Source organism: Bufo gargarizans, chromosome 4 (genome assembly GCF_014858855.1).
Source record: "Bufo gargarizans isolate SCDJY-AF-19 chromosome 4, ASM1485885v1, whole genome shotgun sequence".
NCBI lineage: Eukaryota > Metazoa > Chordata > Amphibia > Anura > Bufonidae > Bufo > Bufo gargarizans.
The window spans coordinates 496,895,247-496,911,688 of record NC_058083.1 but is presented as its reverse complement, the minus strand read 5'-3'; the positions used below and the strand labels follow the sequence as shown (position 1 = coordinate 496,911,688).

The window sequence follows — 16,442 nt, the reverse complement described above, 5'->3', positions numbered from 1 at the left end:
GCACTAATACATTCTTATGGGGAACAATGCCGGATCCGACATTCAGGCAAGTCTTCAGTTTTTTTGCTACGGTTTTATCTTTTGCCTGATCAAAATGACTGAACGGAAGACATCCTGATGCATCCTGAACGGATTGCTCTCCATTCAGAATTCATGATCAGTTCTTTTCCGGTATTGAGCCCCTAGGACGGAACTCTATGCCGGAAAAGAAAAACGCTAGTGTGACAGTACCCTAAAATATTACGTTTAAATCCCCCCTTTCCCAATTTTACATATAAAATATATAAACCAATAAATAAATAAACATATTACATAGCGCTGCGTCCGAAAAGTCCAAACTATTAAATTATAAAAAAATATCTCCTATGCGGTGAGCGCCGTAACAGAAATAAATAAATAAAAACCATGTGATTTGCCATTTTTTTTTCACCTTGTCCCCCCAAAAAATAGGATAGGACTGTTCTATTATGGGCCGAACGTTTCATAAAATGTGAAATGCACGCTGCTTTTTTTGGTGTTTTTTTTTTTTTTTTCCCTCTGCGTGGTATTGAGTATCGCAATACTTTTTTATGGTGATGAAAGCTAATCAAAATGTTGGTATCAAAACAACCCTACGCCGATCTGATCGGCGTAGCGTTGTCATGATACCAAAATTTTGATTCGGTTTCAATTTGGCGACTAAAAATTTTATTTGGCTCCTAAATTTTTCAGTTCAGGAGCCAATGGCTACTAGGTATTTTTTTTTGTGTAGAGCACTGAGTTGGGGTGGGGGCGGGGGGGTCCCTGCACAGTCTGACACTGGCAGCAATGATTGAATGGTGTCGGACTGTGCAACAGTCCGACACCATGGGTAATACCCATCTGGAACTTCATTGCAAACTGCTAGCAATTTATTCATAATTTCTAATAGGAATAACAGAGGAATGACACAACACAGAGTCATAAGGGTAGATGCTCTGGAATTGTCAGGAGAGGTGACAGCTCCACTTTAAAGCCAGGCAAAAGCAACACAACTGCTCTCAAGCTAGCAGCTAGGCACAGCCACTCCGAAACCCTACACATTACGAGCAGCGCCTGGTAACAATGAAAGAAACGGGACACTCAGCAGTCCGCCACTACCCCCTTCAATCAGCTGATTGGCAAAGTTGCAGGGAGTTGTGCTCCCGCTGATATTAGCTCCTTATACTAAGGTGTAGGTGTGTTACACAACCTTGCTATGTCTGACACCTTGGTATTGTGGGACTGACAGCAACACGGCAATTTTCCATGAATACTACAGTCCAATATAGTATATCTTCCATGTACTTTATCATTTAGCTATAATAGCCTACATTCAATGTGCTGCCTTTGCCATTTATAGTACATCCTGCCCTGATGAATGGCAGGAAAAGTTAAAGGCATATTGCCATAGGTTCGCCACCACTGTACTATACCATAGCTGAAATGTAAAAGCAAACAAGTACTACAAGTAGCAGCAGACTGCCATTCGCAACGACACATGCAAACACTAGAAACATGAATAAATGTAAACTAAATCACTGCTTTACTTACTATATGAAAATGATAAACTCTTTGCGCACATTATGGATCAAAATTGTGTGGGGCCCATCTACCAGCGACAAGGTGGCTTCTAACAGATGGGACCTACGCTAAAAGACTTGCATCTCCTGGGCTTAAAGAGGGCCTTTTATGGGTCCAGCCATTATGAAACAAGTAGGGGGTTGTGTAGGGCATAGTGCAGGCATATAAGATCACTTACTAGCTTATCTGTCCTGCGCTCCGTTCCCCCGCTATGCCCCCCTTTTAATTTTCCCGCCTGGTATGGAAATATATATCATCGGTACAGGGAGGAGGACACTGCCCTGTTTCTCAATAGGTGTCTCCTTCTCCCTGGCTGTAGTGCAGTCCAATCACAGTGGAGAGCGTCACAGGGAGAAGGTGAGCTTTTTTTTTCTCCCTGGCTGTGACGCTTTCTGCTGTGATTGGATCACGCTACAGCCAGGGAGAAGGAGACACCCATTGAGAAACAGGGAAGTCTCCTCCTCCCTGTACCAACGATATATATTTCCATACCAGGCAGGAAAAGTAAAATGGGGCACAGCGGGGGAACGGAGCGCAGGACAGATAAGCTAGTAAGTGATCTTACATCCCTGCACTATGCCCTACACAACCCCCTACTTATTTCATAATGTCTGGACCTTTGAAAGGTCCTCTTTAAAACTACAAAATACAGGGCAATGTAGAATGCAGCTATATCGCATTCTGATTAAAAGCTCTGGGCAGATGGGCGGGGGTGCACGGTCCAAAAAGGGGGCAGGCGCTTTCCCCGAATGTACAATGCAATTATAGAAAATTAGAAGCTCTTTGTGCACATTTTTTAGCACAATGGTGTCAGGCCCATCTACCAGCGACAAGTTGGCTTTTAACAGATGGGACCTAGACTATCAGACTTACCTCTCCTGGGATTTTGACATACAAAACCGTTCACCTGAACCTCTTTTTTTCATATTGTTTAGAGGTGCTGGTCTAGCGCAGGTTTTTGCATTGTACATTTGGGGGGAGTAGCTGCCCCTTTTTTGGACCATGCACTCCAGCGCATCTGCCCAGGACTTTTATCCAGGGTATAATATAGCTGGATTCTACATTGCCCTGAATCTTGTAGGTTTAGGCCCAGGAGAGGCAAGTCTGATAGTGTAGGTTCCATCTGCTGCTAGGTCACCTTGTCCATGGTAGATGGGCCCCGACACAATATTGATCCAAAATGTGCACAAAGAGTTCAAAGAGTATCATTTCCATATAGTAAGTATAGCAGTGATCCAGTTTACATTTATTCATATTTCTAGTGTTTGCATGTGTCTTTGCGTATGGCAGTGTGCTGCTACTTGTAGTCCTTCTTTGCTTTTATATTGCAGCCATGGTAGCGTGTGTGTATATATATATATATATATATAATGGTCAGTTTTAGGCCTATGTAGGAGAGAGGCAGTGAGCTTCAGTGTCTTCACTGACCCATTCATCTCAATGAGGCTGAAAAAGATGCAGACAGCACACCTGTGTTCTGTCTGCATTCGTAAGTCCATTCCATGGTCCCGCAAAAAAAAAAAAAAAAAATAAAGAAGATGTCCTAGTCTTAGAATAGGAGATTTCTGCAGGACCAGACGACAGGCTTTTGGCCGGTATCTAGGTTTTGCGGATCTTTGATTTGCAGACCGCAAAAACGAATATGGTTGTGTGCAGGAGCCCTTAGCGTACATTCACACGACTGTATGTTTTTTGTGGTCCGCAAAACATACGGATGATGTCCGCATGACATCCATGCTGCATCATTTTTTTTTTTTTTTGTGTGCACCCATTATAACAATGCCTATTCTTGTTCGCAAAATGGACATGTGTAGGACATGTTCTATTTCTTTTGCGGGGCCGCAGAACGGGCTGTTCATTTTTTGTGGCACCATTGCAATGAATAGGTCCGCACCCGAGCCGCAAAAAATGCGGCTCGTATGCGGAACCAAACAACGTTCGTGTGACTGTAGCCTTATAAGTATATTACAAAAATGTTCCCGATCACTTTCCCTACACATTGCAAAAAATAAAATAAAATTACAATTACACTTTAATAATCTAATTGGGGGGGGAGTGTGGGCTTTCGATTGTAAGTATTAAATGTATATTAAAAAAATAAAATAATTTCAAGCCGATCTTTTATTCCAGGCAGAACAGAGGAGCGTTAAATGTTTCCGACATCCTGACGAGCTTTGACAACACTGGAAACGTGTGTAAGTCCTATTCCCATTGTATCGCTAAATCCCCAGCATTGTTTACATGACAAAAGTGTAAAATTTTAGTTGTGCTAATTTCCCGGTATTTAATTGTTTTATGATGCGGTGGTGGATCTGTGTAATTCACGCCGATTGAGTTCAGGAATTATGAATGATCTGCATACGTTTTGACAGGTTTTTGCGACTCTGAATGTAAGGCAGCTGCTCCATTCAGAAAGATTAGGCCACAGAAAAGCCTTATGGAATGAGCAGCTAAAGCCTGCTAACTGAATACACTCCAACAATTTGTACTCCCGCGGGCAAAACGCTTTATGAATGGCATATTTATCTCTGAGGTCAAATAAGAGGCAGATGTGCTAAGCTTTGTATAAATATGTCTCCATTATAAGCGCCTTTTTCCAAACTGGGGGAATTCCTCGCTGAGAGAAGAAAAGTTGATGATGACAGGAGAAATCTGTGCGGGTGATGTGGCAAAAATAATAATGGAAGGGTCGATCGTGTGCCGAGCTGTGGAAACGCTGACTGTCTGTTGTCTATAGCATGTACCTGACACTTCTCATATGCTTCCATCACCTGCACACAAGGCTTTTGAATGGAGAGCTACCCCCTTTTTTAGGTGGAATGGGTCTAATATATTGCACTCTCTGATGTGGGTCCTACTGCTGGGACTTCCATTGATCACGAGAACCACTGCACCCCCTCATCCAAAACAAATGGATTGGGTAGTCAAGCATGCGACCTACCGCTCCATTCATCTGGAGACAGCTGAGGGTTACTGGTTCACCGTTCTTGTGATCAGTGGGGGTCCTGGCAGTAGGACCAACCCTAAACAACTGTAATACCCCTTTAAAGGGTTTCTGTCACCTGAAAAATGGGTATTAAGCCGGCTGACAGTAGCGATGTGCTTTGAATCAAAATCTGTTAGACTTGACTGATGATATGGGTTTTGGGCACCTAGGATAATTTCCTTTTGACGGGCCCGAGGAACACCAGTCTGACCCCTCCTGTAAGTACTGTATCCTGATTTTGAGAGGCAGGGTGGTCTGTCTTCAGGAGGGCCATTTATATATAATTTGGTGGGCGGTCTGACACCCCCATCAGCCAGACGGGAATAATTCCAGCACTGGAACCGCACAGCTCCGTCCATTGTGTAGTGGACATTGCTACTCCTATTCACTTTAATGGGATCAGTTCTGCACTATGCAGTGGGCAGAGCTGTGCAGTTCAGACACCGGAACTACGCCCAAAGAGCTGGTCAGCAGCTGTGTGGGGTGCCAGACTCTCGCCGATCAAATATTAACGGCTCCTCCTGAGTGCCCGTTCTGGGCACCAGTCCATAGAAGGAATGCCCTGGAGCTGGAAAAAGTACAGAGGAGAACAACTATACCGATAAGGGGCATGGAGGGTTTTAGATTTGAGGAAAGATTAAAATAATTAAATTGAATTCGTCTTGAGACGAGGCTTCTTAGGGGGGACATGAGTAACCTATACAAATGTAGAAATAGGTTGGACAAAAAACATGGTAAAAAGCTGTAAAGTTCCGTCAAAAGACAAGGGGCAGTGCCTCTGTCTGGAGAAGAAAAAGTTCAGTCTCCAGAGGCGTCAAGGTCTTTTTACTGTAAGAACTGTGAATCTGTGGAATAGACTTCCTCAGGACGTGGTCACAGCAGGAACAGTGGACAGTTTTAAAAAGGGCTTAGATTAATAAAAAAAAAAAAATTGCATTAATTCCTTGGTTGAACTTCATGAACTGAAGTCTTTTTTTTCAACCTTATTAACCGATGAAATTAAAATAAAAGGAGTGTGCAACCCCTTTAGGGGGTTTATGTCACAGTGGAATTGTCGCACCACTGCACAGCACAGAAGTCAGCAGTTTTGAGGAGGAAGGAATGATCAGTAAAAATTGCAGGTGCAGCAGAACGTGCGTCATAAAGCTCGCATGTGGAGCAGATTTATCTCACAGGCCTGTAGAGCTGCCGTGAGGTCCCTGTGTATGACTGTATGAAGTGTAAGGCTACTTTCACACTTGCGTTGTTGTTTTACGGTATTGGAATCCGGCAGAAAAATGTTTCCGTTTCGTCCTCGTGCATTCTGCATGGAAAGAGATCTGTTCAGGATGTCTTCCGTTCCGTCAGCATTCTGTTTTGTGACCGGACACAAGACCGCTGCAGTTTTGTGTCCGGTCATAAAAACGGATCCAGCACTGAAAACAATGTAAGTCAATGTTGACGGATCAGTTTTTTAGGAGCCTAAAAAAAAAGATTTGTCACCCCTTGACTTTCAATGTATTTAGGGATGTATCCGTTTTGATTTCACACAACCGCATCATAATGGAACGGATGCATCCTGATGTGTAAAATCAAAACGGATCCGTTTAATTCCGATATAGAGATCCTCTGTCGGATCTCAATATCAGAATTAACAACGCAAGTGTGCCTGCGTGATCAGGCAGGAAGCAGCAGAGGGAGCTGCAGCCACAGCACTCGTCACTGCAGTAAGTAAGGCCGGGCTGCGCAGCGATCTTTTCATTGTTCTGTCTGTGTGCAGACATTTGGTCAGTATTAAAATATTTTTGTATAAAAGATAAAAATTAGAAAGCTACCGTTCTGAATAATAGGTAAGCCATAAGAATCGTTGTATAAATTGGATTATTATACAAAGTCCCTTGGAGTTTGTTTTTCCCATGAACTCATATAGAAGAAAGGCATATCGTATACCGTAAGTATTTTCCCTACAACAAACCCTTATTACAGATGCCTGCAGTTCCATATTGCAAAACCTTAGAGACTTTGGGGATCATTTATTATCCAGAAATATGCCTAATGCTGGCGCAGATTGCGGCACAACGATTACTTGCACCACAGTCTGCGACTCATCCCCCCCCCCCCCCCCCCCCTCGCGCCAGGTCTAAAAAAGTTTTAGGTGTAGAAAATGGTCTAAATGTAAGGAAGCTAGCTTACATTTCGATTGGCGCTGGATGCACTGAAGTTATGGAGAGGCTAGGGTCCGGCTAAAGGGGCTATTAAGACTGGCGTCTAAAACGCTGGTCTTAATAAATGCCCCTCTTTGTGGGCTCCCATTTAAAGGAGTTAGGGGGTACAATCTCTCCTTACGGAGAGCTCCTTAATCAGCGTGAGGAGACTTATAGGTTATACATGCTCCTCTGGAATTCTGGGAAGAAAGGGATGCAAATGAGCTCTAAGCCAGCTCTGCCTCTAATGCCACCAGATGTTAGGCAGCTATCCTATAAGTCAGTGTTCAACCTTTTAAATAGGCCTTCAGACATGACTTGGATATTAAATAAGCCAGCACCTCATCTGCAGACAGTTGTTTCACGGTGATTGCCCCTCATCAGTGCAGAGCAGAGAATACTGGCTTAACTCTGTGAGATGCCTTATGGAGAGCGCCTTAATCGGAGTGAGGAGGCTTATAGGTTATACATGCTCCTCTGGAATTCACATCTGCTGCCATCAGAGGCAGAACTTGCTAAGAGCTCATTTTCATCACTTCTTCCCAGAATTTCAGTGGAGCATGTATGGCCTATAAGCCTCCTTAAGACGCTCTCCGTAAGGAGAAATTGTACCCCCCAAATTCAGACCTAGGCCTCTCACCCAGTTAAGCTAGAACTCTCTGCTCTGCACTGATGAGGGGCAATCGCCCTGAAACAGCCATCTGCAGATAAGGGTGCTGGCTTATTTATTATCCGAGTCATGTCTCAAGGCCTATTTAAAAGGTTGAACATTGACTTATAGGATAGCTGCCTAACATCTGGTGGCATCAGAGGCAAAGCTTGTTAAGGGCTCGTTTCCATCCCTTCTTTTAAAGAATTGGTTTGGCTGGTTTTTGAACAGGCTTAGAATGGTGCAAAAAAAGGTGATACCCTCTCTGGTCCCCCGCCACTCCCATTCAGACACTTCCCACCGCAGGAAATTACTTCTCAGCCAATCACTAGCTAAATGGGGGTCACCGCCGCAGCCAGTAATTGGCTGAGCATCCATTACATGTGTGTTGAGAGGAAACAGGAAGCAGAGACCAACAGGGGAACTGGGATGCATTGGAACGGGAGTGGTGGGGGAGGAGTTTCACTGCAAAAAATGGTGATTCCCTGCCACTCCTGTTCAGACATTTCCCACCTAAGAAATTGACCGCTCAGCCAATCTCTAGCTGAAGGGGGTCACCGATGCAGCCAGCAATTGGCTGAGCAGCCATCACATGCGCCTTGAGAGGGAACAGGAAGCAGAGAGCAACTGGCAACTTGGTAAGCATTAGAACAGAAGTGGCGGGGAACCAGCTGTGAGGAGGTGTGTTAGGCTACTTTCACACTAGCGGCACAGACCTCCAGCAGGCTGTTCCGTCGGGTGAACAGCCTGTCAGATCCGTCCTGCCACTAGTGAACGTGTGCCCCCGGACTGCCGCTTCGTCCCCATTGACTATAATAGGGACGGGGGCTGAGTTCCGGCGGAGGCACAGCAGCGCACGGCGAGAGGCTGCCGGAATAAAACTACAACATATCCGGAGGTCTGTGCCGCTAGTGTGAAAGTAGCCTTACTCATATATATATATATATATATATATATATATATATATATATATATATATATATTTTATTTTATTTTTTTACACATTTTTGAGCCAGTTAAAACACACAAAAAATTCACCTAACCCCTTTAAAGTGGTTGTGGATCTTGGATTTTCTTGGACTAAGATGACTTCGGACAACCACCTGTGGATAGGGGATAGTTTGAAAACCTGACACAAAAGCCCCCAAACTTGGCCTAAAGCCACCTACCTACTCACTCCATTGAGCGCCAAGGGCACATTGCACAAAATAAATTCATACCTCTTGTGCCCAGCAATGGATCCGGTGTGCATGGACCTGGAAATATCATTTTATGCATCTCTTTATTGCAGCATAATATCGCGTGTTAACTCGCCTTGTTGGTGCCGTGTGCGTATGTGATAATCTTACTAAGACAATAACTTTTCTTTTGCAGTGTTTTGTCTCTTTTTCTCAGTTATAAGCTGTCAGTTGAATTGTGTCGGAGAGCTGAACCAAGCCGTCAGCCTTTTTATTTTTATTTTTTATTTTTTTTAAGTTCATGTTTTGCTCTCATGAGTGCATTGTGTGTCTAAAGAGAGAGCATTATGAAGCTATTTTACTGAAAGTAGAATCATTGTTAGTTGCTCAAGCTTTCTATTCACATTAAAATACAGGTAATCAGGTATTTAATTAACAAATTTGTCTCTTGAGTGGTCGTCATGTTTAGTTTACAGGTGGAATGGCTTGATGTTTTGTACCATTTATTCATTCAGACTCCCGTCGGTTCTGTAACAATTATAAATGTTGTCATTCAGCTTAAAATATCTCGCTCATTGAAAGGGACGGACGTACTGAACTCGCTATAGCACAGACCTTAAGAACAGTCATCCTGTATAGGATTATTTTGCATTAAAAAAATTGCAAGGCCCTCATGAACCTAAGTATTGAAAAAAACTCAGGAACTCTCTTATGGAAGCCACTGGAACTTTTTGGCTTTCTATATTCAGATTCTAGGAATTTATACTTTGATGAGAAATTATTTTTTGTCTTTTTTTTCTTAATTTTTTTTGTATGTTCTGGAGAGTCTCAAAAGATTAGCGTATTTTTGTTTGATAAACTTCATCCCTTCCCAATGGACGTGTGAAGGGTAGCATACTTATCTACTTCCCGCTGCTCGGCTCTTACCTGGGGAGTCTGCACTGCACTTTGGTCCCTGGGGAGTCTATACTGCACTTTGGTCCCTCCATGTAAACTTCCAGTATTGATGTCGCTACGTGCGCCACTGCCCCAGTGGTGACGTGTTTTAAATGACCCATCAGTGATATGAAACTTGGAGACACATCACTGATGAGGCCAGTCATTGGCTGCAATTGCACACGTGACCCCTTCCATGTTTGAAATTTAAATGCGGGGACCCAAGGTGCAGTGAAGATAGCCTAGTGCAGAAACGAGCAGCGGGGAGCAGGTAAGTATACTTCCTTTCACTGGTCCAGCAGGGAGAGGGTGGAATTAAAAAAAAAATGAATCAATGATGGGCAACCCCATTAAAGATATGTTGTGGCCGTCTCATCTGACTACATGAATCTTTTTTTTTTTTTAAATTGATGTAAAATTTTGTGTTGAATAATCTTTATAGCAGTCGCAGCTTCAAGAGATTGTCAGGCAAAAATCACAGAAAAAAATAAATACAAACCATCCTGCATGATATGAAAACTAAATATGAAGATATACATGGCAACATTTATAAGAAAAAGATTATGGAAAATAATGCACTAACACAAGAGATGCCAACATTATATATGGACTAAGCCCTCACTCTGATATGATAAAATCTGAGACTCTCAGCCAATAACTTTAGATCAAAACACATCTGTGCCCGCCTACGCGCGACAAGGTGGTCTCAGTCAGGCAGGTCCTACGCTAAACCTATGTATGCCATCGGGCATCTACCTTCAGAAGAGCAGATCCTGCACATATAGTGTCCTGCTCCTAGTTACCTCTGTGTGCACCAAGCAAGCAATGAGAGGAGGAGCAAGCAAACCTATATGTACCACCTAATAAAAGGCGCATGTGGGGCAAAAATTACACAAGAATGCTACTCCCCTAGGAGCGCATTCATAATTGAAGGTGCCACTCCTTCAAAGCACATTCATTTATCAAAAATCACAGAAAATTTATCAAAAATCATAGAAAAAAAAATACAAAACATCCTGCAAGATATGATAACTAAATATGCGGGTGTACTTGGCAGCATTTTGTAAGGAAAAAATCACGGAATTGTCAGGCATAACTGCAAAATTAAAGTGTGCCGACAGAAAAAATAAAAATAAATACCACTTATCTGTCGACAGTACTGCCATTCCAGTAGTGCCGCTCCCATCCTGGCATTTCAGGTTCCTGCCAGGTCGGAAGTGATGAGGTCTTGTGAAAACTGATGCCAGTCACTGACTTCAGGTCACATGTGCAAGAACTGCATGTCACAGTATATATGTACTCAGCAGATGATGCCATTAAAGTGGTTGTCCGAGTTATTTTTTTTTTGTTCTTTGTAGGGTTTTTGTGGGTCTCTTATAGCCGGGGACCCTTTCTGCTCCTGCTACAGTGCAGGAGCAAAACCTGTGATCCATCTGCTGTGCGGCACTCTGTGCAGAAACACAGCTGATTGCAGGATCAGCAGTGTTTCTGCCCAGTAGGGTGGGGGCCACAAACCATGGCTCTGGGGGCCGCATGCGGGCCGCAGGTTGTGCACCCCTGGTCTAGGGTCTCTCTACAGATGAGTGTCTGTTCCTTTTCGAAGGGTCTCTTCTGGATTGGCTAAAATCCCTAGATATGCTTCAAGGCTCTTTAATGGGCTTGACATTTACTGGCATTGTTGCTGCTTCCAATAGGTGGCGCTAGAGAGACCGTTTTCTTCCTTATAAAGGAGAGCTATTTTGCATACTTTTCTCTGTAAGCATTGTGTCTGTAAGACTCCCTATGACTGACCGGCGATCTCCACAAGGAGAAACAGTACCCATGAGTTGAACACCAAGAGCCTGGTCAAAGGAGTGCAGGTATGACTGGCTACATAAGTGAGAACTGAAGTAGACAGGGCTTGCAACACTGTAGTGCAGAACAAAATACCGCCCAAGAAGATCCAAACACCGCAGTGCAGCACAAAATAATACTGTCCTCAGCACAGTATTCAACTGTATCACCACCGTCTGATATGTGGCGGTTTAGGTGGAAGCGGCGGTGGAGGACGAGGAGGTAGCCAACACAGTTTTTTTTTATAAATTTGAGAAGACCCCAAAATATTGGGAAGTAGAAAGGAGAATGCAAAGAGAAAGTGCGCTGGAGTATAACAATGGCTGGGTGCGACCAGTAGACTTGTCTACTCAGCACAAGGTACGGACAAGTCCTGTGGGATCCATGCCTGGTTCATTTTAATGAACGTGAGCTTGTCCACATTGGCTGTGGACAGGCGGCTGCGCTTGTCTGCGATTAACCCCCCCCCGCCGTGCTTAACACACATTTGGACAATACACTTGCTGCATGCTTAAAGGGAAAGCTGAGGCCATGTGCCCAATTTGAAGACCCAGAAGTTGAATGGGGCAGACCCATCAGTCAGTACGTGTAGGCATGTGCACACGTACTGTTCCACCATGTTGCTGAAATGCTGCCTCCTGCTAAGACGTTCCGTATCAGCTGGTGGTGCTAGTTGTTGTGGGGTGCTAACAAAGCTTTTACACATTTTGGCCATGCTAACCCCCCCCTACTGAGGTGCTGGCAGTGCCCCATGCCATCAGCAGCGCGTCTACCAGTGTGCGCTTGTACTCGCGCATCTTCCGATCACGCTCCAGTGACGGAATTAAGGACAGCACATTGTCCTTGTAGCGGGGATCCAGCAGGGTGGCCACCCACTAATCAGCACTGGTTAGAATGTGGGCAACTCGGCGGTCTTTGCGCACGCACTGCAGCTTGTAGTTGCTCATGTGTGGCAGGCTGCCCAGAGGCAACAACAAGCTTTCCTGTGTGGGAGGTTTATCGTCTGTGTCCTCTGTATCCCCCCAACAATGCTCCATTGATGCCCATAAGCTGCTTTGGGTGCTACCATGCTGTGAACACAGTTCCTCCTCCTCATCCTGCAGAACTGTGCCCTGGCTGGACATTTGTGTACCTGGCCTCTGTTGGTGCAGGAACCCACCCTCTGAGCCACTTGTGAAACACTGGCCTGATAACCGTGAAAATGATCCCTCTTCCTACTCCTCTTCCTCCTGTGCCACATCCTCTTCCATCATCGCCCGAAGTGTTTTTTCAAGGAGACCTAGAAGTGGGATAGTAACAATGAGGACTGCGTAATCGGCACTGGCCATGTTGATTGAGTACTCGAAACAGCGCAACACAGCACACACGTCCTGCATGGAGGCCCACTCGTTGGTGGTGAAGTGGTTCTGTTCTGCAGAGCGACTCAGCCGTGCATGCTGCAGCTGAAACTTCACTGCTGCTGCTCGCACTGTCTCTTCAGCATGTGCAAGGTGGAGTATGTCGCATATGAGGCGGTAAGTGGGAAGGCCAAAGTTTCGCAGCGCAGACAGGGTAAGAACGCCGAAAGCATGCACAGGCGGCTCACGCTTTCTGCAGCAGCTCTAGCATATCGGGGTAATTTTTCAGGAACCTCAGCACCAACAAATTCAGCAGGCAAGTGATGTGCGTCAAACTGGCTAGCCCCAGAGCTGCTACGAGATTTCTCCAGTGAAGGCACACCACCAGGCCAAGATTGAGGCTCAGCGGCACCAACCACTCATCAGTCTGTTGTTCCATGCCCATCCACAGCTCCTACGCGGTGTGTTTTTTTCCCCCCCAAACAGATGAGTTTCTTAACAGCCTGTGCTGACGTTGGTGGTGAAGGTGTTACGCTGACCGGATGAGGAAGCAGAGTAGGAGTCAACAGAAGGCAATGAAAAATGTCCTGCAATCCTCGGCGGTAGGACATGTGCCAAACTGCTATCCGCCTCAGGCCCACTGCATTTACCCAATGTGCAGTTAGGGAGATATAATGTCCCTGCCCATGCTTACTGGTCCACGTATCGGTAGTTATGTGGACCTTGCCACAGATGGCGTTGTGCAGTGCACACCTGATTTTGTCCACCACTTGGTTGTGCAGGGCATGGTTGGCTCGCCTGGAAAAGTAGTGGCGGCTGGGAACCACGTACTGTGGGAAAGCCACAACCATAAGGTTTTTAAAAGTCTCTGTCTCCACCAGAGGGAATGACAACATTTCAAAGGCCAGGAATTTTGAAATGTTGGCATTCAGGGCCAAGGATCGTGGGTGGGTAGGGGGGTACTTCCTCTTTCTCTCCAGTATTTGGGGGATGGACAGCTGAATGCTTCCATGGGACAGTGTGGACATGCTGGGTGACGGTGGTGGTGTTGCTGCCATATCATCTGTTTGCGGGGTGGCATATGCCACTGTCACTCCAGAGGAGGAGGAAGAGTCTGAGGTTGCAGCAGAAGAGGGAGCAAGAGGAGCCTGAGATCTTTTGTGGTTTTTCAGGTGTGTACTCCACTGCAACTCATGCTTTGCTTTTAGATGCCTGGTCGTGCAGGTGGTGCTCAGGTTTAGAACATTTATGCCTCGCTTCAGGCTCTGATTGTACAGCGTGCAAACCACTCGCGTCTTGTCGTCAGAACATTGTCTGAAGAACTGCCACGCCAGGGAACTCCTTGGAGCTGGCTTTGGTGTGCTCAGTCCCTGGGTGTGGTGGGCAGTAGCAGGCATATTGGCTAGGGGACGGCCACTCTACTTTTGCACCCTGCTTCCTCTTTTGCTGTGCGGCTGGCGCTGTGTGACCACCACCTGTTCTCCGAACTGCACACGTCACTCGCATGACCTTGATTCCATGTGGGGTCTAGGACCTCATCATCCTCCACCTCATCTTCCACCCAGTCTTCACCCCTGCCTTCCATGCCGGTCTGCACACGGCAGAAAGCTGCAGCAGTTGGCACCTGTGTTTCGTCATCATCATCAAAGACGTGCTGCAGTGGTCCTCCCATGTCCACATCTTGAAACATAAGTGGTTAAGCATCAGTGCACTCAATCTCTTCCCCTTCTGGGGCAGGGCTAGGTGGATGGCCCACAAAAACCCCGCCAGCAGAATCATCAAAAAGCATAAGAGATTGCTGCATGACTTGGGGCTCAGACTGCGTGGCTGACTTGCTGAATGTCCCGTCACCTACAGTACAGACCAAAAGTTTGGACAAACACCTTCTCATTCAAAGAGTTTTCTTTATTTTCATGGATATGAAAATTGTAGATTCACACTGAAGGCATCAAAACTATGAATTAACACATGTGGAATTATATACTTATCGAAAAAGTGTGAAACAACTGAAAATATGTCATATTCTATGTTCTTCAAAGTAGCCACCTTTTTGCTTTGATTACTGCTTTGCACACTCTTGGCATTCTCTTAATGAGCTTCAAGAGGTAGTCCCCTGAAATGTTTTTCAGTTCACAGGTGTGCCCTGTCAGGTTTAATAAGTGGGATTTCTTGCCTTATAAATGGGGTTGGGACCATCAGTTGCGTTGTGAAGAAGTCAGGTGGATACACAGCTGATAGTCCTACTGAATAGACTGTTAGAATTTGTATTATGGCAAGAAAAAAGCAGCTAAGAAGAAATTGGGAAAACTTTGAAAGTGTCCCCAAGTGCAGTCACAAAAACCATCAAGCGCTACAAAGAAACTGGCTCACATGCGGACCGCCCCAAGAAAAGGAAGACCAAGAGTCACCTCTGCTGCGGAGGATAAGTTCATCCGAGTCACCAGCCTCAGAAATCGAAGGTTAACAGCAGCTCAGATTAGAGACCAGGTCAATGCCACACAGGGTTCTAGCAGCAGACACATCTCTTGAACAACTGTTAAGTGGAGACTGTGTGAATAAGTCCTTCATGGTAGAATATCTGCTAGGAAACCACTGCTAAGGACAGGCAACAAGCAGAAGAGACTTGTTTGGGCTAAAGAACACAAGGAATGGACATTAGACCAGTGGAAATCTGTGCTTTGGTCTGATGAGTCCAAATTTGAGATCTTTGGTTCCAACCACCATGTCTTTGTGCGACGCAGAAAAGGTGAACGGGTGGACTCTACATGCCTGGTTCCCATTGTGAAGCATGGAGGAGGAGGTGTGATGGTGTGGGGGTGCTTTGCTGGTGACACTGTTGGGGATTTATTCAAAATTGAAGGCATACTGAGCCAGCATGGCTACCACAGCATCTTGCAGCGGCATGCTATTCCATCAGGTTTGCGTTTAGTTGGACAATGACCCCAAACACACTTCCAGGCTGTGTAAGGGCTATTTGACCATGAAGGAGAGTGATGGGGTGCTGCGCCAGATGACCTGGCCTCCACAGTCACCGGACCTGAACCCAATCAAGATGGTTTGGGGTGAGCTGGACTGCAGAGTGAAGGCAAAAGAGCCAACAAGTGCTAAGCATCTCTGGGAACTCCTTCAAGACTGTTGGAAGACCATTTCAGGTGACTACCTCTTGAAGCTCATCAAGAGAATGCCAAGAGTGTGCAAAGCAGTAATCAAAAGCAAAAGGTGGCTACTTTGAAGAACCTAGAATATGACATTTTCAGTTGTTTCACACTTTTTTGCTATGTATATAATTCCGCATGTGTTAATTTATAGTTTTGATGCCTTCAGTGTGAATCTACAATTTTCATAGTCATGAAAATAAAGAAAACTCTATGAATGAGAAGGTGTGTCCAAACTTTTGGTCTGTACTGTACATGCACCTGAGAAAGGTGTTTCATTTGGGCATATAGCTGGCACAGATCGACCACGTCCTCTCCCTCCAACAGGAGCTCCAGCAGCACCACGACCATGGCCACATCCCTTATTTGATGCTCTCCTCATTCTTTGAGGTCACCCACAGAACTAACAGACAGATTATATTAATTTCCCTGTCACGTATGCACTGCATGTGTATCTCACACCAAAAATGGGTATACTGTATGTCACCCATCGAACTAACAGACGGATTAACTATTATATTTTTGTGTCGGGTACAAAAATGGTGCATTGCCCCCACAAAAATTTACTATTGGTCACCCACAGAATTAACAGCCAGATTTATTA

At 45.2% G+C, this 16,442-nt stretch overlaps 1 protein-coding gene across 1 annotated transcript in view; it reads left to right on the top strand.

Annotated features, from left to right (window-relative positions):
• CAMKMT (calmodulin-lysine N-methyltransferase) overlaps nt 1-16,442 on the top strand; it is a 471,234-nt gene that overhangs the window by 43,044 nt on the left and 411,748 nt on the right. Inside the window, exon 3 of the mRNA XM_044291474.1 lies at nt 3,712-3,776. Coding sequence (XP_044147409.1) covers nt 3,712-3,776 — 65 coding nt within the window. The remainder of the gene's footprint in view (nt 1-3,711; nt 3,777-16,442) is intronic.